The sequence below is a fragment of the Myxocyprinus asiaticus genome, chromosome 38 (genome assembly GCF_019703515.2).
Source record: "Myxocyprinus asiaticus isolate MX2 ecotype Aquarium Trade chromosome 38, UBuf_Myxa_2, whole genome shotgun sequence".
In the NCBI taxonomy this organism is placed as follows: domain Eukaryota; kingdom Metazoa; phylum Chordata; class Actinopteri; order Cypriniformes; family Catostomidae; genus Myxocyprinus; species Myxocyprinus asiaticus.
Genome location: NC_059381.1, coordinates 40,612,600 through 40,634,851, shown reverse-complemented (window position 1 = coordinate 40,634,851; position 22,252 = coordinate 40,612,600). Strand labels below are relative to the sequence as shown.

The window sequence follows — 22,252 nt, the reverse complement described above, 5'->3', positions numbered from 1 at the left end:
ACTGTCACCATATTTAGACAACATTATGCCAAGACATTTAAGATGCTAAATTGCGAACAGATTTTGATATATCGAACAGGGTTGCCATGGCAAAGCAATGATGTTAAAATGATGTTAAACTAAGTGCTGCCATGGCAACACATTTATTGTTATTATTCCTTTCTTCATATATTTGGGTGTTTTTGAGGCACTTGGCATGCTTAAAATTTCATGAAATTTTGCACACACATCACAGTCTTTGGCCATTAGGGCTGGGTAAAAGTTCACACATAGGGGGGCTTTATAGCGCAAATGGAAATGGACCAGTTGCGCTTGGGCCCATCATTGCTGCTTGCAGCTATAATTATTATTATTATTATTATTCATTTCAAGGTTTTTGGTTCTTTTGGGGTACCTAACATGCATGAAAACTCTTTAAATTTTGCACACACATCAGAGTAGTTGGCCTTTAGGGCTGGGAAAAGTTGCAGCGGGGGCATGTAAGGGGGGCTCTGTAGCACCCCCTTGAAAATGGGCATGTAAGGGGGGCTCTGTAGCACCCCCATTTTCAGCTACAGTCACCAAAATTTAGACATATATAGTTCTAATCAAGCCAAACAACTTTCATTCTCACAATCAATAGCTCCGCCCAACAGGAAGTCGGCCATTTTGGATTTTCTGAAAATCGCAGGCTGTGACCTTTTAAATATTCCTCCTAGGGGATTCATGCAACTGAGACCAAATTTGTGCAACATCATGCCAAGACATTATAGATGCTAAATTGCAAACGGATTTTTGATATTTTGAACGGTGTTGCCATTGCGAAACAATACATTTATGGCGAAAAAGGGTAAACAGGAAGTGTCTTATATCTTCTGTGTGCATTGTGTGATTTTTTAATGAAAATTCCACTGTATGTTTGGTAATGGAGGCTGATCACATTGATGCAGCTATTATGGGGTACGGTTATAGCACCACTAACTGGCAGCAGGAAGTATGGCACTTTTAACAGACTTTGAAATAGCCCTCTTGTGTTTACATGAATTGCTTCAAAATTCTTTAGAATAAAGTCAAGACACTGCTGGTGTAAATAATGTAAAGGGATACTTGATATTTTAAACTGTTGCCATAGCAACGCATTAATTGTTATTCCTTTCTTCCTATATTTGGATGTTTTTGTGGCACTTGGCATGCTTAAAATTTCATGAAATTTTGCACACACTTCAGAGTCGTCAACCATTAGGACTGGGCCAAAGTTGCGGGGGGGCTCTGTAGTGACCCCTTTAAAAGGTGTGTATAAGACGGCCTCTGTAACCCCCATTTTCACCTATAGTCATCAAACTTGGTACAGAAATATAGTTCTCACCAAGCAGGTGCTCGGCCTCATGTATTCAGATATAAGACAAAGGTAGGCCTACACAGTCGTAAAGCCTGACTGAGGCCTACACACAGTCATAAAACCTTACTGATAACAACCACGCCAAAATCAAACAAAGGGAGTCCAAAACAGACTACAAATCCCATGAAGTCTTGCTCACTTTACACCTATGTGTGAAATTCCAAAGGATCGAACTCTCAACTCCTATTGGATGAGGTGCATGACAGAACGCGCCCTCAACCATGACATCATCGGGAGTAGAAAAACCTCTGAGATCCTTCTGGGCGTTGCTTCCAGCAACATTGCGTGCCATGCGTAGACGCAGCTCATTGCTGCTCTCAGGTGTAGCCTCGTTGCACAAGGAAGTAACATATGACTTGAAACTGTGGCCATACAATCTCGCTGGACAAGTTGAGATTTCTCCGTGTTCCACCGAACATGCTAACGGATCCGAAGGAGACCGCCGAACAATCCGCATCTTCATCCGTTTGCCTGCAGAAGTGAAGAAAGAAGATTTCTCTTCCCTCTTCAACCGAGTCGACTTAGATGATTTCTCCGCCAGCCTGCCGAGAATCCGCAGCCGTACCACCCGCCGACAGAGCAAGGAAACGGCCTCCCGTCATCACCCGAGCCTCAAGGAACCGAGTCGGAGTCAAACGATGGATGAACACACATTCTACCCACGTCCTCATGCGATTCAAGTAAGAGGTTAACATCTGGGCAGAGATAGATTATCATAGTGTGTTATTCTTGTGTATCAAGGTTATTGCTTATACAGTTTACAGACCACCGAGTCCGCTCATTGCTGCTAAATATACTCAAGGTATTACTGTATCGTACTGTTATCACGAATGAGATTTGCTGTGTTGTAGTCAAACCACGTTGGACTGTTGTATATTTCCACCATCGTGGGTGAGACTGGCACACTGAGTTTATCCATTAAAGAACCAAAGACCACGGGATAGTTTATGAGCCGTTCACCGCGTCTCTGAGTGATAAACTCGATCGCAAAACCAGCTTCGGTGCCGCCACTTTATTCTCTCTCTCTTGTACTAACCAAATCCTCCTCCTAGGGGATTCATGAGACCATGACCACATTTAGACAATATTATGCCAAGACATTAAAGATGCTAAATTGTGAACAGATCTTTGATATATCAAACGGTGTTGCCATGGCGAGGCATTAAATTAATGGCGGAAAATGGGAAAGAGGTAGTATCTCATATCTTCTGTGTGCAATGTGTGATTTAGAACAAAATTGAGATGTATGTTTAGTCTTGGGGGCTAATCACATGGATGTGACTATTTTTGGTCACAGTCATAGTGCCACCACCTGGCAGCAGGAAGTGTGGCTTTTACAACAGACTTTAAAATAGTCCTCTTATATTTACCCAAATTGCTTCATAATTGTTTAGAATAATGTCAAATAACAAATGCATGTGTCCACCTTGCATTGTTTTTGTGAACTCTTGTGGTTAACCATAAAAAAGTTACCGTGCACATATTTAGGCCATTAAGGCATATTTTTCTTTTTATTAAACATTTAATGCATGCAAAAACAATGGTTTAGAGCTTGAGGCTCCTTGGGTTTAGAGGCCTGTGGGCAACAGCCCTATCGGCCCTGTGGTTAATCCATGCCTGTTACCAGGTTATTATAAAAGGTGTTGGCAGTGTAATTGTTGGCCTACAGAAAGAAAGTTCACCTTTGCCCCTTAGTGATGGCCTGGTTTTATTACAATATTACAAATTTTTCATGCGAACCACGTTTCAGACTAACCTGCCAGTGTGAAAGCCCCCTTAGGGGCTGTTCGCACAGAACGTGCTCTTTTGTTCAATCAGCAATATTTTTAATTGTTAGTCTATGTACACATGCAGACTGACCTCTTTTGCTGCTGTGTCACAGAAAAAAGGCAGTGGCCTCTTCAGACCACTAAAAACAGTGCTTTATTTGTTGTATACACTGATAAGCTTTCCTGGAAACCACATTTCATTTTTCTCCACTATAACAATAATTTATATGACAATAAAGCTGACTTTGACTTACCTTCCTGAGTACACGCCCCCAGAAGATTGACTATATTGTCATGTGGTCCAATATAACTTAAGATCTTCAGTTCAGACATGAGTGCTTCTTTTTCTTCAAAGCAGGCACTAGCTGTGTGGTTCAGAAGAGAATGCATTTGCTGTTTTTGTTATTAATATTGCTATTTGTTTACTTACTCTTCATTGTACCATGTTTTCTTTTTTTATATAAATAAACTGAAGAAAAACATAACATAAAACATAGAATTAGCAGGTAAAAACATCTGTTTATAAATTGGGTTAACAAGTCAGTTAATTGGATTAGTGTCAAAGTGAATAACATTTCAGCGAGACAAATGATTAAAGGCCCACAATTCAATCAGTAATATATCAGTAATGCAATGCTTTGACCAGGCAGCAGACACCACTGTCCATGTTTTTAAGTTGGTTCTTGCTGTTCTCCTTTGAACCAGTGTTGCCTTGTGGTAGGGAAAAACCTTTTAATGCTTCCTTTTTCAGTTGTTTATTTTTATGCTTTGAAGTTTCAATTCAAACTTTATTTTGTAGATCATTTTAGTCTTGGTTGTGCTTTTTTTTGTAAACTTTATAATATGAAATGTAAGATTAAAGTTTAAAAATCTCCCATTGACTTTCAAAATCTAATTTGCAGCGATGACCTCATTGTGATATTTCAATTCAGAATTCTGATTTTTTTTGCTTTTTTTTCAAACATCTATTTGCATATTGAATTGTGATTGGTCTTGTCTTTGTTGAATCTATTTAAAAATCTATAGCTGATGAGGTGTAACATTTTCACTGATTCTAGTATGCAGACGGAGAACAGGACATATTCTTGACAACAGAAAGATTGCTCTGATGCAGCATTTCATTTACACAATATTCAGACAAAACGTCCTGGTTACTTGCATAACCTCCGTTCCCTGATGGAGGGAACGAGACGTTGTGTCAATGTAGTGACAATAGGGGTCACTCTTGGGAGCCCGAGACACCTCTGGTCTTTGATAAAAGGCCAATGAAAATTGGCAAGTGGTATTTGCATACTGCTCCCCCGGACATACGGGTATAAAAGGAGCTGGTATGCAACCACTCATTCAGGTTTTATGCTGAGGAGCCGAGGCAAGGTCTGGCCATTTCAGCGGGTAGTTCAGCATTGTGGCAGGAGGGACACAACGTCTCGTTCCCTCCATCAGGGAACGGAGGTTACGCAAGTAACCAGGACATTCCCTATCTGTCACTCACTCGACGTTGTGTCGATGTAGTGACACTAGGGGTCCCTATACAAAATGCTGCAACTGGCTGAACTGTGTTACGTGAACTGGCGTTGTGTGACGGCAGACCACTGTGTTCCTCGTAGCCAGTGCACCAGGCCGACACGTAACCTCCCCCAACACTGTTATGAGTGTTGAACAGCCCTTTGGGACAAGTCGACTACCCAAAAGATAGAGACAGGCTAACCCAGTCGTGGCCTCTTATCCCCTCTTTTTTTCCACTCCCTAAAAAAAAGGGGGATTATCCGACTGTGAGAGTAGCCAGGCCTAGTTGGGGGGTGTCCCTCCCAAGGGGAGGACACTGCGGAGACCACACCTCGCCCAGAGAGAGGGGGGGTATTTAAGTGGAAATACGTCACATGGTCTTGCCGAGCTATGTTGGAAGTATGCCATGTGGAGAAGTCCCATGTTAGGTCCTACCCTACGGGGGAGGAGTTACTACAAGCATGGAGACTGGAGCAGAGGGGCCTCTGCCCAAGGAAGATGCAGTTTGCCAACAGGGAAACGAATTAGCGGAAGAAGTACGTCGCATGGGGTTACCTACGGGGAACCGCCACATGCGGAGCACCTACCCCAGTACAGGGATTTAGTTAGCACGTGTACTGGGCCGGCAGCGAGTCTCTCCGAAAACTCGACTGCCACAGGGCTCGGAGGAAGTCAACTAGGGAACACAGTTTGTGAACACTACTGGGAGTTAATGGTGCACATCTTCAGCTCAGGGGAGGTGAAAGGCGCTATGTGCAAGCTATACACCTGGCTGGCTGTCCCGGACTTACCTGCTTGTGCATGCCACTACACGGGACAAAACTGGTTCCACCCGGAAGTTGTAGAACCTCACAAAGGTTTTGGGTGTTGCCCAGCCTGCTGCTCTGTAAATGTCTGTTAGAGAGGCGCCCCTGAGAGTAGAGAGTGAGAGTAGCCCGGACCGAAATGCAGGCACATTTCACTGACAGAGAACGCTTGCAGGTCTCCTACCCTCTTGATGGAAGTGAGCGCAGTCAGGAGGGCAGTCTTCAAGGAGAGTGCCTTAAGCTCAGCTGACTACAAAGGCTCAAAGGGGGCTCTCTGTAGACCCTGAAGAACTACAGAGAGCTCCCATGAGGGAATGAGGCACGGTCTAGAGGGATTCAGCCTCCTGGCACCTCTCAGGAACCTGATGATCAGGTCGTGCTTCCCTAAGGACTTACCATCCACTGTGTCATGGTGTGCCGCTATAGTGGCTACATACACCTTCAAGGTGGAAGGGGACAGCCGCCCTTCCAACCTCTCCTGCAGGAAGGAAAGCACCGATCTGACTGCGCATCTCTGGGGGTCTTCCCGTCAGGAAGAACACCACTTAGGGAACAGACGCCACTCAAAGGCATACAGGTGCCTCGTAGAGGGAGCCCTAGCCTGAGTGATTGTGTCTACCACCATGGGTGGTAGACTGCTTAGGTCTTCCGCATCCCATCCAGGGGCCAGTGATTCCAGAGCAGGTCCAAGATTGGCTGCAACCCACCGCCTTTTTTCGATACAATGAAGTAGGGGCTGTAAAACCCCTTCTTCATCTCGGCCGGAGGGACAGGTTCTATCGCACCCTTCCGTAGGAGGGTGGTGATCTCCACGCGCAAGGTAGCAGCGTTTTTGTCCTTCACCAAGGTGAAGTGGATACCGCTGAACCTGGGCGGATGCCTGGTGAACTGGTCCGGATCAGCCATCGCGACGGATTGGAATTCGCAAGCCACGCATCCAAGCTCTGCGCGAGGGGGACCAAAGGGACAATCTCATCGGACGTACCGGCAGGTGGGGCCTTGCGGCGGGGCGGAGCCTGAGGTGCCACACCATGTTGTGGCCATGCTGAGTCTAGGGACATCAAAGCACTTACCTGGCTCCTTGTGACCACCCCCGGAACAGCCTGCGATGGGGGAGGAAGAGGCCTATCCTCGCGACCCGAGACTCGAGACTGTCACATCGGGGGTGGATTTGTGCCACAGTTGGTTGCGCAGGGGCGGGGAGACAGCCACTGGAGCGCCAACCCTGCAAGGATGAAAAGGTGGACAGTGGTCATGATGACGGCCGTGCACACCGGTTATATGACCCAGGGAACAAGGAAACCGCTCTTTTGCTGAACTGTTGGGTACCGCAGACACTTGGGCATGCGGCGAAATAAAATGAGAAAGCAACAAATGATTCTCCTCCCGGCCCTCAACTGGGGGATGGAGTGGTCTGCTTACCAGCTCCAAGGTGGGATTCGTCGTCCCCGGGTCGTCCATCTCAGGGGCACTTCGAAGCCTTCCGTGGGTTCTTGGCAGCCGGCCGTGAGACGGGTGGCATCTGCTTCCTGTGGTGGGCTCCAGGACAGGGCCGGGCCGAAGGGATGGGCTGTGGCGGAGTCAGTGCAGTCACCACAGGGGGATGCCCTTTGCAACGAGCAGGCAGGGTGCGGGATCTTGAGCCGCGCCGGGGCAGGATGTGCCAGATAGCCTCCGTCTGCTGCTTCACCGTCGAGAACTGTTGGGCAAAGTCCTCGACGGTGTCGCCGAATAGGCCAACCTGGGAGACAGGGGCAGCAAGGAACCGTGCCTTGTCTCCCTTACCCATCTCGACCAGGTTGAGCCAAAGGTGGCACTCCTGGACCACTAAGGTGGACATTGCCGCCCGAGAGACCGTGCCATGACCTTCGTCACCCGGAGAGCGAGGTCGGTTGCCGAGCTGGGGCGGAACTATCCTCCTGCAGTTCTTTTATTGCCTTGGCTTGGTGGACCTGCAGGAGAGCCATGGCGTGCAGGGCGGAGGTGACTTGTCCAGCGGCACTGTAGGCTTTGGCCATCAGGGACGACATGAACCTACTGGCCTTGGACGGGAGCTTTGGGCGTCTGCACCAGGTGGCGGCGCTCTGTGGGCATAGGTGCACCGCGAGCGCCTTATCCACAGGGGGAATCTCCGAATAGCCCCTGGCCACCCCGCCATCAAGGGTAGTTAGGGCGGGGGAGCTGAAAGATTGGGACCAGGCAGTAAAAGGTGCCTCCCACGATTTTGTCAGCTCCTCGTGCACTTCTGGGAAGAAAGGTACTGGAGCGTGGTGTGGCTGCTTTGAGCGGTGCCGCAAGCCCAGGAACCAATCATGGAGCCACAAGGGTTCAGGGGAGAGCGGAGGGTTCCACTCTAGCCTGACGCTCGCGGCCGCCCAGGAAAGCATGTCCATCATTTCCACATCAGCCTGTGACTAGGCAACCGTCCCCGAGTGGGGGAGCTCAGCTGAGGCTTCTGCGTCCGACTGGACGAGCCTGCTCTCCGGTGCTGCGCTTGAGAGCTCATCAGCTTTGCGGGCTCTGAACAAGAGGTCGAACTCGCTGTGAGACGAGCCGGCGGACTTGTCCGGAAGCCCGATCGGGGCAGACGAGCATGCTTGGGAATGGGAGGTCCGTGAGGGAATACCCGGCGGAGGTGGTCCCATTGGGGTCCCCAAATCGCCCCCAGTGCTAGCCGCACTGGCCTCATATCCGTAGGTAGAAGGACCGAGGCGGGGAGCCGCTGGGGTGGCTTGCTTTCTTACGAAAGAAAGCAAGCCGCGACTGCAACATTGCCATGGTCATGTTCTCGCAGTAAGTACATGATCCATCCACGAACACTGTCTCCGCGTGGGTCGCGCCCAGACACGAAAGACAGCGATCGTGACCGTCCGAAGTTGAGAGGTAACGACCGCAATCAGGAATAATACACAAACGGAAAGGCATCTTTAAAAAGATGCGTCTTTAAAAAGACATTCCGCGTGTGCCGCTTTTTTAGAGAAATATGCTCTTTTAGAAAAATATACTCTCTTTTTTTTCTGCCGAAGCACCCAGGGGCCTTCTCTGCAGTGCACCGGTGCAGAGGAGGGAGAAGCTGCTGAAATGCGCTGTCAGATCCAGCAGAGGTGAATGAACAGTCAGCTCAGTAAACATCGACCGTTCGGCTCAGAAAATCTGAATGAGTGGTTTCATACCAGCTCCTTTTATACCCGTATGTCCGGGGGAGTGGTATGCAAATACCACTCACCAATTTTCATTGGCCTTTTATCAAAGACCAGAGGTGTCTCGGGCTCCTAAGAGTGACCCCTAGTGTCACTACATCGACACAACGTCAAGTGAGTGACAGATAGGGAACTCTAACACAGTTCTACTGTTGGCTTGTAAGCTCTGCTGTTTACTTCAGGGAATGCAAATCTAGTTTTCACTTCTCTGCAAAAATCATATTCTTAATGACTTGATTGTTTGTTCTTGTTTTCCAATAAAAATATCAAAACTTTTTTTTCTTTAAACAAGATAAATTCTTGTGATACTGTTTAATTTCTTTTCACTTGTTTATGCTTAAAATCTGCATGTGCCACAAGATAGACTCATCTTCAAGATACATTCTCTGAAAAAAAAAAAACCTTAGTATCTTGTGCAGGGGTGGTTTTAGACCATTTTGACTGGGGGTCAAAATTATGTTTTATATGTTCACATAAAAAATATAATTTGCTGTTTTAATATTTGCGGACATACAATATTTTAAAGACAACCAAAGATTCACCAAATTTGAGTAAACATTTTAAAATTGTAATTTTAATATATACTGTATAAACAAACAGGCTCATGACAAATGTTTCAATTAGTGAAAACACCCTAATATTCTGGTTTTACCTACAAACTTTAAGCCATGCTGTTCTTTAGAATGACTAATGCAGTAACATTCTTGTGTAAAATGAATGATAGGCTACATCAATATTTTAGGTTAGAATTTAAGCTGTAGGATATAATCAGCATGTACAGGTCTTGTAAATGGTCACCATTTCCTTTAAGATTCTTTTAAGAATTTTTAAGCATATTTTTAAATTCACTAGTTCATTTTAAATGGTCCAGTGTAAAAAGTGAATTTTAAAATTTATCTATCTCAATTACTATGAGTTTAAAAAGGTTGCATGCATCATAATTATAAGTGACCAATATGATGGCTTTAATATGTTTTTTTAATCATTATTATGTTTGTCAGTTTCTATGCGATTTGGGTGCGCTTGGTGTGCGCCTCTTATTAGAGAATGCTGTTGCTAATATTAAGCTCAATTCTCTGTTATTGAGCACGTGTTCGTCTCCCTTGTGATTGGTGCACCACGTGTTAAGTGTTTGATTGATAAATGGTGTGCATAAAGAGGACGTTGTGTTTGTTATCTTCCCTGTAAACTATTTAGTGCATTTCCCTGTAACTATTCTTGCATTTTGTTTGCAAAAGAAGCTGCAGGATCAACTCTGTTCTCTCTCTCCCGGTTAGTTGTGCGTTTGCTTTTTAGGGGTTCAAGCGCTTAGCGCTGAAACCCTATTGTAATTGTTGCGATTTTTAGGGGTTCAAGCGCTTAGCGCTGAAACCCTATTGTAATTGTTAAGATTTTTATTATTATTATTAGTGGTTCAAGCGCTTAGCGCTGAAACCCTACTGTAATTGTTAAGATTTGTATTAGGGGTTCAAGCGCTTAGCGCTGAAACCCTATTGTAATTACGATTTTTAGGGGTTCAAGCACTTAGCGATGAAACACTATTGTAATTGTTAAGATTTTTATTATTATTATAATTATTATTATTCCACCATAAAACTGATTGGGCAGAGCAGACCTTAAGGCCTAGAGACTTGAAACATGGTCAGATGGTAGTAGTATTGCTCGCTACTCAGAAACACGACTTGGCCATAATGGTCAATAGGCGCTACAGCAATCAAAAATGCGAAACTGCTCATAACTCTGTTTGTCGTAGTTCTCAAGTGCTTTATACCATTGGAATCCTTGGCTCAAACCAAACAAAAAGTTTATCTCTGATTTCATTTCCGCCTATAAAAATTTTCCGCCATCTTGGATTTTTCATAAAACCTACTTTTGTGAACTAGTCCTAGGTTTTTCGTCCGATCGGGACCAACCTAGTGCCAAACGATTCTATGGAGTCTCAATATCAAAAGTTATCAAAAAAAGTTTGAACTTTCGACTCGAGGTAGCCACGGTATGCAAAAACATCGGAAGTAGGAGTGGCCAATTTTACGTAAATGGCTACAACTCTTGAAGGAAATGAGATATCTTCACCAAACTTGGCATGAGGTCAATCTTTGGTTGCCCAGAAAAGTTGGCGCGGTTTTGTCACATGGTGGCGCTATAAAACCAAAAAACATGAAATTGGCTGTAACTATGAAACCGTTAATCCTATTGACTTCAAAATGTGCATACACTGTCTCAGCTGCCATCATTGTCTATATGGACATTCAAGTATGTTGAAAAACATGGCCGCCATCGGCCAATCAAATTTCAGCAGCTATTACACAAGGTTAACAATGACCGATCAGAACGAAACTTGGTGGACCTATTTGACTCTTGGTTTGAGAGGGTTGTGCAAAGTTTAAAACAAATCGGCCCCTAGGTGGTGCTACCACGATTTTTGTAGGTGTTAATGGTTGTATATAATGCAGTGTTGTGAAAAAACACAAGTAATATATATCACCTGATATTTTCACCAAACTCAGTACACTTGTGTATGAGCTCAATCTGAGGTTACAGTAAAAACAAATGCGGAGTTTGGCCACTTGGTGGCGCTGTAACAGGAAAAAAACATGAAAACAGCTCTAACTACGCAACCGTTTGTCTGATTGAGTTGAAAATCGGCACGCAGTGTCTTTGTCCAAGGTGCCATGACTGTCTATGAGGACATTGGCATATCTCAAAAACGTGGCCGCCATCGGCCAATGAAGTTTGAGCACCTATTAGACAAGGTTAACGGAGGCCAATCGGCACAAAACTGTGAGCCTGTTCGACTCCTGGCCCTAGAGGTCTGTAAGAAATTTGAAACAAATCGGACACCCTTTACCCTTTGGTAGCTATAACAGTGTCATTTAGAAAATGGGCGTGGACAAGTGTACAAATAAGCCCATAATTCCTAAACAAAAACTCAGAACTTCACGAAATTAGCTGAGCACATGTGACATATGATTCTAAACAAGCATGCAGACTTTTATGGAGATCGGACCATAGGTGGCTCTATGAGCTTTAAAAAGCTTTAAACACCATGTATTTCTATAGTAAATTGCCTGTATTGGTTGTAAATGGTCTATTCCATCTATGATCTAGGTGGTTACATGCTAGCTAAATAAAACATAATACCTTTTTACGCATGTGCTTAAAGGCCTCAAACCGCTTGAACCCCGTTAATTGCTGCTCGCAGCTATATTTATTCCTGCACCTGTACCCAACAGTACCAGTATTAATCTGTATATACTATTATGTTCAAGTGCATTGATGTGGTGAACTTAGTGTGTAAGAGCCTTTCTCACTGAAGGTAAGGCATTAATTTGGGCTTTAGTGGGGTGGTTTAAAAGGGTTCCAATTTTATGTTTTTAAAATGTATTCATCAGGGACTAAAAACGGTTCAAGGAACGAAAACTGAAATAGAACTAAATATTTAGCAGAACATAACCGAAAACTGGAACAAAGTGAGTTTCAATTATTCCGGAGTGAAAACGTTATGTTTAAATGCTGGAAACCGGCTATAAATGGTTAATTTTGTTCAGATAATTTTTTTCATGAATCTAAAGGTCACAGTATATTTTTTGAACTACACCACTTCATGTTGCCTGAAAAATTTAAACATTTGCTTTAAACCTGAAGGACACACATTTCTTTTTATATTATTGTTAGATATGATGCATTAATACAGATTTGATGCTGCCGGGTTTAATTAAAATTGTACTCAACTGTTAATATTCTTCTACTCAATTCCGACAAAACAGAGGTACTAATTATTGGACCAAAAACCTCTAAAAACAAGCCGCTAAAATATAATTTGACTCTAGATAGATGTACTGTTACATCCTCTTCTACAGCAAATGTAACGGGGTTAAAAATGTTACTGTAAATGTTATGACTTTCACCAAAATTGCTGTGTTTTTGTTCAGTTAATTATTGTTGTGGGACCTCTGGTGGCGAGATTAAGTAATTAGTGGGTTGGTTGCCTTTTATCTGTGAAACCACTCTCCTTTCTCCGGCAGAGAAGTGTATCTCATGCTGAGAGGGGGTAAGTAAAAATGTGCTCCGGTAAAATGAGATTCTTTTTGTAACATAATACATGTTTATCTCACAAATAATGTTACATTGAAAGTTCAGTGATATTGTGTAACGATACGTTAGTCGACTGTGATTGTATATGACCAGCTTTGTGAAGTTTAGATGTAATTTGCTCATCATGTGCGTTACATGGCTGACAACATCTTTTCAAATGCAGGTGAATCTCTTATTTCTCTTTGTTCTTTTAGATACATGTGTATACATCTAAATGCCCACTGTGTCGCCAGAGGAAATATTTTCTCCTTGTGTTACAGAAATAAACACAACGCATGAAACGCAGTTCCTTGTGTCTGCCTGGTGATTTGAGTGCCGTCGGATAAAGAGCGTTACACAAAGAACTTAGGTGTTATATTTGATACCAGTCTGTCCTTTGAAAATCAAATTACCAATGTTTGTAGAACAGCATTCTTCCACCTAAGAAATATTGCTAAATTACGACACATGCTCTCTGTTGCTGATGCTGAAAAACTCATTCATGCGTTCAAGACCTCAAGACTAGATTATTGTAATGCATTACTGGGAGGATGTCCAGCAAGATCAATAAATAAACTTCAATTGGTTCAAAATGCAGAAGCCAGAGTGCTGACTAGAACCAAGAAATATGATCATATTAACCCCATTTTATCGTCGTTACATTGGCTACCTGTTAAATTTCATATTAATTTTAAAATTCTGTTAACTACATACAAAGCTTTGACTAGTCTAGCTCCGCAGTACTTAAGTGACCTTCTACCATGCTATATTCCATCACGTTCATTACGATCACAAAATTCTGGCCTGTTAATAGTTCCTAGAATATCAAAATCCACAAAAGGAGGTAGATCCTTTTCATATTTGGCTCCTAAACTATGGAACAGTCTCCCTAACACTGTTCGAGATGCAGACGCACTCATTCAGTTTAAGTCTAGACTCCTCTATTTAGCCAGGCATACACCTAATTTATCCTTCAACACACAATTAGGCTGCTTTAGTTAGGTCTGCCGGAACCAGAAACACTGATCATGATCTATAACTCTGCAATAAATTGAATGGCATCTATGCTAATATTATTCTATTTGTATCCCTGTCTCAACCTTGGGATTCATATCCTGAGGTCACCAGAACCAGCTGGATCCAGTTTCATTTCTGCTTCATGTTGGACTCCACTGCAACGTGTCTCTGAGTGATGACGACTAAACGCAGCCGGTGCCAGCCAAACATCACTTCAGTCTATTACGATGGACTTCAGAGGATGAACTGATGCCAACTCAAACCATAAGACATGGGATACATCATATGCCATTGCCTGAACCTTGGACTTAGGATAGACCTCACCAAAATTACCGGCTGGTTGAACTGCGATGCACCTCACTGATCTCTGCCTGCATCAGTTAATTGCCAACAAAACCAACTAACAAAGGACAATGCATCTATGTGAACTTCTGCAGTTAATCCAGGATTAACTTCAAAGACATTAGTCATTAATCTTACAGTTCTTACAAAATCTTTGTTTAAATACTGACCCTTAACACTTAGTTAGATAATGTTAAACCATGACTTGCACTATACATAATTAAGTAATATTGGCATTATATTCATGATGTTAGCCAGAGGGGAACTGGCTCCACAGTGAGCCTGGTTTCTCCCAAAGTTATTTTTGTCCATTAACCATCATCTTATGGAGTTTTGTGTTCCTTGCCACAGACGCATTCGGCTTGCTCACTGGGTTTCTAAATACAGTTATTATATAATTACTTATTTTTAAACACAATTCACAATCGTATTTTATCAAACTACACAATGATGACTCTAAGACATTATATATATTACAGTTTCATTTTCTGTTAATGCATGATGTTCTGTAAAGCTGCTTTGAAACGATGTGTGTTGTGAAAGGTGCTTTGCAAATAAAAATTACTTGACTTAATATAATGTATGCTTGTTACGATTTATATTGTGAAAAATCGCAAATGTTTGTTTATTTTGATGCAAGTGGCTTATTGAGCTTGTTTTTCAAGACCAGATTGCTTGCTTTTCTTGTGAGAACTGGCAATGCTACAACTGGAATTTCACCCACCCCTCAGTGCAGCGTACTGTAATTTTAAAAAGAACGTTATTAACTGTAATTTTGTTCTAACTGGTAACCATTTGGAAAGGAGGCTGCAGAACTTTTGAACCGGAACAAAAAATAAATACATTTTTGCTCAGAATGAACCGAAATGAAAAACATTTCATTTCTAGTCCCTGGTATTCATAATAAATTTGCCATTGCTGGTGCGGTGTGCCCTGTATAACACTAGCTTCTGTTTCTTTATACCTGTTACTTTGTTCCTGTATGCTGTTTCATCAGAGTCGCTTCATTGTTTGTTTTGCCAAACTTGTTGCACTACATTTGTCTTGTTTTTGCATTGTACAGTGCAAAACATAAAATTAAAAACAGTGGAAAAAAATACCTCATTATAAATAACAAGTGTGTATTGTATGTTGTTCCAGAAACGAAAACCCGACAGACACACACAAAAAAATATTGTATAATGAATGCTTTCCAAATAAGAGCAATCTCTAATGAGTTAGGATCAGGTGCATTCAATAAGGCAGAAAATTAGATACAGATCGGTTTTGTGATAATAACGTGGGAAATTGTGCTATAAAAGTAACTTAACTCACTTAAGTAACTTAAAGTCATCAATTTCAAAAACTTTTTTTTAATATATATTTTAGTTTTATAATGAAATCAATTAATATGGTGGCACAATTATATTTTTGTCTACAAAACTAATTTAAAACATTTAAGCATACGCCTTCAGATCAAAAGATTTTTAAGATCATGAGAAACATTTCTGTCAGTGTTTCAAAACTTTTGACCGGTAGTGTATATCATTAGCACAATTAGGTTAAAGAATATATGACTATATCATACAGGCATAAAACACTGAACTCATACGGTCAACGCTAGTTGTAGCTGGAGAATTATGCCTATATATGCTCCTATGGGCTTTCATGAACTAGCACTTGTAAGGGACCGTCTAAAAATTCCACCCGCTGCACTAAAACGTTGGAGGTGTCCAAGTATTCCTTAATGAATTAATTCAATTAAAGTGTAAGTTATGCATACAATTTACAATCTTTAGAATGTGTAAATGTTTTTTGTTTTTTTACTAAGTGTTTAAGACAAAACATGCAAGGCAGTTGCACTGAACACTTGAACACCAGTGACGTTTTAGCACAGTGTGTGGACTGTGATGATCTCTTATGAACCACAAGGGAATATTTTATAAATATTCAACTTAAATTAAACTTTACCTTGCTAAATATTATTATACAGTCATAATGTATTGATGTTTTGTTTAAATATAAACAGAACCACCCCTGATCTTGTGCAGTTTTGCTTATCAGGCAAATTTACCTTGCTTTAAGGATGTTTAGAAAATTTTACTAAAAAACAAGACAAATATACTGTTGCAGTTTTGTCATATTAAATAGTTTCCTAATTCATTACTGAACTTTTGCAACCTTAAGTGAAAAGATTCTATATGTGTAATTTACATATAATCACTCCAAATTCATCAAATTTGTCATCATATGCAGTGAACTCACACTTGAGCATTTTCACTGCCACCCTAGTAACATTTTCGTCTTTGAGCCCATAAGCAGTTGCTTGCACCACCTTCCCAAAAGCTCCTGCTCCCAAAACTTGTCCTGCAATCAATATTTTTTGTTGCAGTGGTTATTTCTTATGATAAATAACAGAAATTTTGTAATCATTCAAAACCATTGTGAAAATGTAAAAACTGTTGTGAGCAAGCCTACAGTACCAAGCTTGAGCTTATTTCGAGGAAACTCCAGTTTTTTGTCATATGGAAGTTGGGAGGGGTCAATGAAGGTGTAGTTGTTCCCATCGTTCACCTCAATGATTTTCCACTGTATTTCATACTTGTGTGCCTGAAAAAAAAGAACATGGTATTGAAAAGTTGTTGTTTACTGTCATTTGTGGTGAATGGAGAACAACTGAATTGAATATAGATACCTCTTTATACTTATAAAAGATAAGCAACAATAGGGTCACCACAGCGAAGGCTCCAACGAGAATAGCTGTGATCATCGCTGAAGTTGACCATGCTGATATAATTCCAGGAACATCTATGTACATTAAAGATGTGTCAGATGACAGCTCATTTAAAAATGCATTAAATGTGGGTGAACTGCAAGGGTATTTGAATTTTTTCAGTGACTTACGTGAAATTCTCAAGGTGAAGGTATCATGATCTTCTCCAGCAATGTTTGTAGCCACACACCCAAAGGTTAAATTAATATTTGCATTAGTTATTGGTAACACACTCTCCACCAGCACTGGTTCAAACTCTTTGATGTGCTCCAAAGTTGACTGGGTCACCAGTAATTCCACAGATGATGTATTGTTGTAATTACACCTGTCACCCCATCATTTTAAAGTAAGAAAATTAGAGTGCATCTTCACACATTTATTGTAAAATATACCTATACATATTTGTGATCTAATTTATATAAAGAGCACATACACAACACTGGCTTCTTTACATTGGAACCATTGAATTCTAGGTGTAGGATAACCAGTTGCAACACAAGTTGAAATCCCATTTTCCCACTTAATTACAGTATTGGGTTTCTCTGTATTGGGAAAGAACAACCATGATCAGACATTGGTTTCATGCATTTATGAGATCTTTTTTTCTCTATAACATGGTTGGACTTACGGTACACGTGAACTCTAAAAATAATTGAGGCGTTGACACTGGCACTCCTGGAGTCAAAGATGTAGTGACCATAGTCTTGTGCTCTTACTCTTCTCAGCAGGATAGTGGATATATTGTGGTTACTGTCAAATATCAAAAACACATGGCCAGTGTCACATAATCTACTTAAAAATATAAATATAAATATATAAATCTATTGATTTAAAGTTGTTGATTATATAAAGTATAGATACAATATATTTTACATTTTTTCAAAATATTCACATAAAATATATAGTAAGTAGTTTATTCAGCACAAATTCCGCTATTAAACGTGAAAATGAAGTTGAAATTACATGGAATGATGGCTTCAACAGAAGCATATACAAACGATTAACAACCTCTGAGTTTACGGTAGGTCTGTAAGGTTTATAAGTTAAAAATCAACTCCCCTATCAAAAAGTTAATGTGATTTTTACTTCCAGAACCAGACTGTTGCACTCTTTAATTCTAAGCACAGACAAAAATAGTCTATAAGGCTGTTTAACCTGTTAAGAATCCTGTGAAATGCATGGGTGCATGTGTTGTTACATTTGGGAGTTTTCCAACACATCCATTTGATTTCTGGATAAGCTTCAATTTGCACACTAAGTTCAACCAGTTCCCCTTGCATCACCTCAATATCTGTCCCATTCACCTTGTATTCAGAGCGCAGGATAGGTTTGAGTTTAATATATGGTTTATCTGAAAGAAGACACATAGATGACAAGCTTAATTGAAGTTTAAATAAAGCATTAGGGAAAAAAAATCTTCTGAATATTACTCTAAAGTATTAAGAAACCTACCTACAACTGTGAGAGATGTTGTGCTGCTGTTTTTTCCAGCTTCATTCTGGCTAGTGCATGTGAAATTCCCAGTGTCGGACATGTTAACTTGAAGAATGGTCAAAACACTAGTAATGCAAACGTGGTCACACTCTTCGTCTCTGGTTGTTTCATGTTTAAATACCTAATAAAAAATAAAAATTAAAAAAATTATAATGTTAAACTAAACATTGTCTTTGTAAGTATTCAAAACTATCTGGCATATTTTGAATTCAGCCTTAATATGAATCCATTTAAAATTATATTGCTACTTGTCTTTCCCTGTCAGCACTCTGAATTAGGCTTTTTTCTATTATTTTCTTTTTGTGTGTTGATAGAAAAAGTATGATAGAAGTATGAAGATGGAAAACTTTTGGTAATGTTTTGAAATTCTTTCCACAGCAATTATACTTATCACTAGTATTAACACATTTTCTTTAGCTGTTATGAAGCAACTCACACCCAGACTTAAGGAATGATTTTAAGGCAGATTCTAAGGTAGATGCCATTTACACCCCAGTGCAAATAGTGGCAAATATTATTTGCACCCCAGGTACAAATAATGGCAGATGCGGTTTGCACCCTGGTGCAAACAGTGGCAGATACTATTTGCACTACTAATTAAATACTAACAGTAAAGGGGCATCACTGCAGCATGTTTGTTGTGTTTATTTAGAATCCTACAGACACACTATACAAACCCCTACCACTAAACCTAACCCTAATCTTCCGAAGCGTAAGCTTCCCTGTTCTAATGGTTAAAACAGGGGACTCATAAGCAAGTAAAGTACCAGCGCTAAGTCCCAGACCGTAGCAGGTAGCGGGTCAAGAGGGCCTCAGTCGTCTAGCACCATGCAGGAATTTACTGAAGATGTTTGCCCACAGACAAAGGCAGCACGTACACTTTAAGCGTGAATGGAGTAAGTCCTGCATCCAAGCTCTCTTGCAAGATGCAGAGTATCGTCTACAAAGGGCAACAAATTGGGTCTGAGCTGGCCACTTGGCCCAGCACAACACTTGTCTAATATCTTTTTTCCACCGAAATTGCGATGGTTCTTGTGACGAGTCTGTGCTCGACTGGTTTATGTTTGGGGCAATCTGAAGCCTATTGCAAACTGGCCGCGCTTTTTTTTTTTTATGCCGTCTTCAATAGTAAAAATAGTGTAAAACCATCCTGTGTCACAAAGAAGGTGTCACGCTCTCTTTCCTAACTCACAATGGCAAGGAAAGCGACAAGCAAATTCCTGACAAATTTAGCCAAGGATGTCACTACACATACACCGGGCTGCCCATAGACCTGCCAGATTCCTTGGCAGAGACCTTGGTGTCCGGTTTAACAAGCACCACAAAGGTGGCAGCACCAGAGACCTGAACTCTCACCAAATAGCAGCTTGTGCAGCTCTGGAAAGAATGGCACTGCCGAAAAAGTGTATGCCCACAAGAGTATTTGTTTGGTAAATATTTGGTTGTCTTCCAAAAATTGCATTGCATAATTTCAGACTTGTAGTAACTTGTACAGATGCCCCCTAAAGGTAGGCTACACCCAGCCACAGCCTGCCTCCCCTAGTTAAAATGGTCTTGAACTGCCACTGCTTGCCAGAGACCACAAGCAGAGACCCAGACTAAGACATAGAATAATGAGATAGACCAAGGCCTTGTTTATGTGGTCTTGAGATGCCAACTTTGATGTCTGATGCTTGTAATTAGATCAAATTCTTCACCTTTTTCGATGAACTCCAGGAGATGTTGTATGAATGGTCTTGGTTTGCAGTGTAACAAGGGATCTGCAGTGTTTCGCCAACAATACGCACATACTGATCTGCTGCAAGTGACACAGATGGTGGCTGTTGTGCTTCTGCAGTACAGAAAATGCATAGGTTGTGCTAAACTGGTACAACATACAATTCTTTTTTAATTAAAAAAATCTAAGAATCAAAAACATTGCACAAGATTTGTCACAACTCACTTTTTAAGACAGTGATCTGGAAGAGTTCAGACATCTTTTGGACTCCATGAATCTGCACACTACAAACATAGTTGCCGCTATAGCTGGGCTGAAGGTTTCGTATAAGGATGCCACTTTTGGGATCCACAGTATAATTCATCCCAGATGGAACAGAAGATCCATTAATCATCTGGAGTGAGAATTCAGTACCCGCTGGCTCTGTTACCAAGCAGTCCAGTAAGCAGTTTGAGCCTTCTTTTGTAATAATTACTGGCATTTGAGGGGTAGTAAAGGCTCTGACAGAATCTATATCAATGAAATATACAGAACTTTTAACTGATACAGATAACTGATTATTATTTTTGTGTGTGCATTCCTACTTTTGTGCATTCATTGTATTCATAGTGTAGATCAGGATTGTCAAACTCAAATTATCTGGGGGCGCTATGGAGCAGAGTAGGAGGTAGACCTGTTCATCAAACTTCTCCACATCCAGGTCAATAAAATTGTAACTTAATTGCCTTTTAATTCATTTTGAATGGGATAAAAGTTATTTTAAAGTCTATAGCGTCCTATATTTTAGTTAAAATTTCAACTTTCGTCAATGCCGTCAAAAAAACTGCAGCAAGGTGCCAAATCTTCTCAGTTGCCAGCCAGTGCTATTGACAATATGGCGCTGGTTAATCGAGCGGATGGCCTATGATTGGAAGAAAAAGGAATGCCGCTGATGTTAGAGAAGATTTCTGATAAGATTCTCAGTGCCTTAATGAAAGATTTGATAAACTTGAAGTGACTTTTCAAGTTATGCAAACAGTGCAACAGGAACTGGGTGAGAAAATCGAGATGGTAGAGGGGCAGGCTAAGGATCATGAAGCTCAGATCCTCTCTCTGGAATCCTCTCAGAGTACCCTACATAAGGAGAACAAGATGCCTAAATTCAAACTCAACGAGCTCAAGTGCCGATCACGCCACAACAACATTAGGTTTGTCGGTATTCCGGAGGGAGTTGAAAAAGGACGACGACTGAGTTTGTGGCGGATTTGATTAAGCAACTTTTCGAGGACTTTTCTGATCCCCCAGTCATTGATCGAGCACACCGGGTTCCACAGCCAAAGCCCTCAGAGAGAGCCAAGCCGCGTGCAATTATTGCACGAATTCACTACTATCAGGATAAAGAACGTATTCTATGACTTCAACGGGGGCACCAGCTGGATTACCATGGGCACAAGGTACTCATTTTTCCGGATTACACCACAGAGGTAACCATCAGCGAGATGATGCAGATATTGAAAGAGCTCAAGGTGGTACATGTTTTGCGTTTTCTTGCTAAGCTTTGCATCAACCACAGTGGAGTTTCCAGGTTGTTCACATCCCCCATGGAGGCCAAGCTTTATGTGGATAAAGAACTGAGATAAATCACGGTGACGGACCAGGATTAAATTCTGGTATTACTGGTATTTCTTTATTTTTTTTTGGATGCATAGGACTCTGGTGGCTGTATATAATGTACATTCATGTCATTCTGCTAGATAAGGCTTGGATGTGGAGTTGTTCTTTCTGTATGTTTTTTTTTTTTCCTTTCTTTTATAATATTAGACTAGTTGGTAGCACTAGTACAAGTTGTTATTCTACTTCCTCGAGTGTTTAGAGGTCTAGTCGCTAGTGGGAGCCACAATGCTTCGTTTGGGGAAGTCATTTAAGGCACTGGTGAGGGATTAGGGAGTTCTAACTGTGTTAAAGGTGATGTTTTTTTTTTTTTTTATGGTGGTTTTATCTCATATAACAATAGTTAAATGAAAGGGAGTGATGAAGCAGATAGAGGAAGTACTACATTAACTTTAGCATCTTGGAATGTTAAAGGGCTTGGTCACCCCATTAAAAGGGGCAAAGTGTTTGCGTATCTCAAATCGCTGAAAGCAGATATTCTCTTTCTTCAAGAAACACATATAGCTGTTGGACATGAATGTAAGCTTAAGGTGAACTGGATATCCCA

General features: G+C 41.4%; 1 protein-coding gene across 5 annotated transcripts in view; it reads right to left on the bottom strand.

Moving 5' to 3' along the window:
- csf1rb (colony stimulating factor 1 receptor, b) overlaps positions 1–22,252 on the bottom strand; it is an 81,865-nt gene that overhangs the window by 47,359 nt on the left and 12,254 nt on the right. For 4 of the 5 annotated variants that reach the window (XM_051677948.1, XM_051677949.1, XM_051677950.1 and 1 more), the window contains exons 4-14: positions 20,281–20,565; positions 20,036–20,169; positions 18,297–18,459; positions 18,000–18,195; positions 17,473–17,594; positions 17,278–17,386; positions 16,976–17,169; positions 16,767–16,879; positions 16,555–16,681; positions 16,337–16,438; positions 3,402–3,512 (exon numbers count right to left, since the gene is read on the bottom strand). In XM_051677948.1, coding sequence (XP_051533908.1) covers positions 3,402–3,512; positions 16,337–16,438; positions 16,555–16,681; positions 16,767–16,879; positions 16,976–17,169; positions 17,278–17,386; positions 17,473–17,594; positions 18,000–18,195; positions 18,297–18,459; positions 20,036–20,169; positions 20,281–20,565 — 1,656 coding nt within the window. The remainder of the gene's footprint in view (positions 1–3,401; positions 3,513–16,336; positions 16,439–16,554; positions 16,682–16,766; positions 16,880–16,975; positions 17,170–17,277; positions 17,387–17,472; positions 17,595–17,999; positions 18,196–18,296; positions 18,460–20,035; positions 20,170–20,280; positions 20,566–22,252) is intronic. The other variant, XM_051677952.1, reaches the window with a different exon arrangement.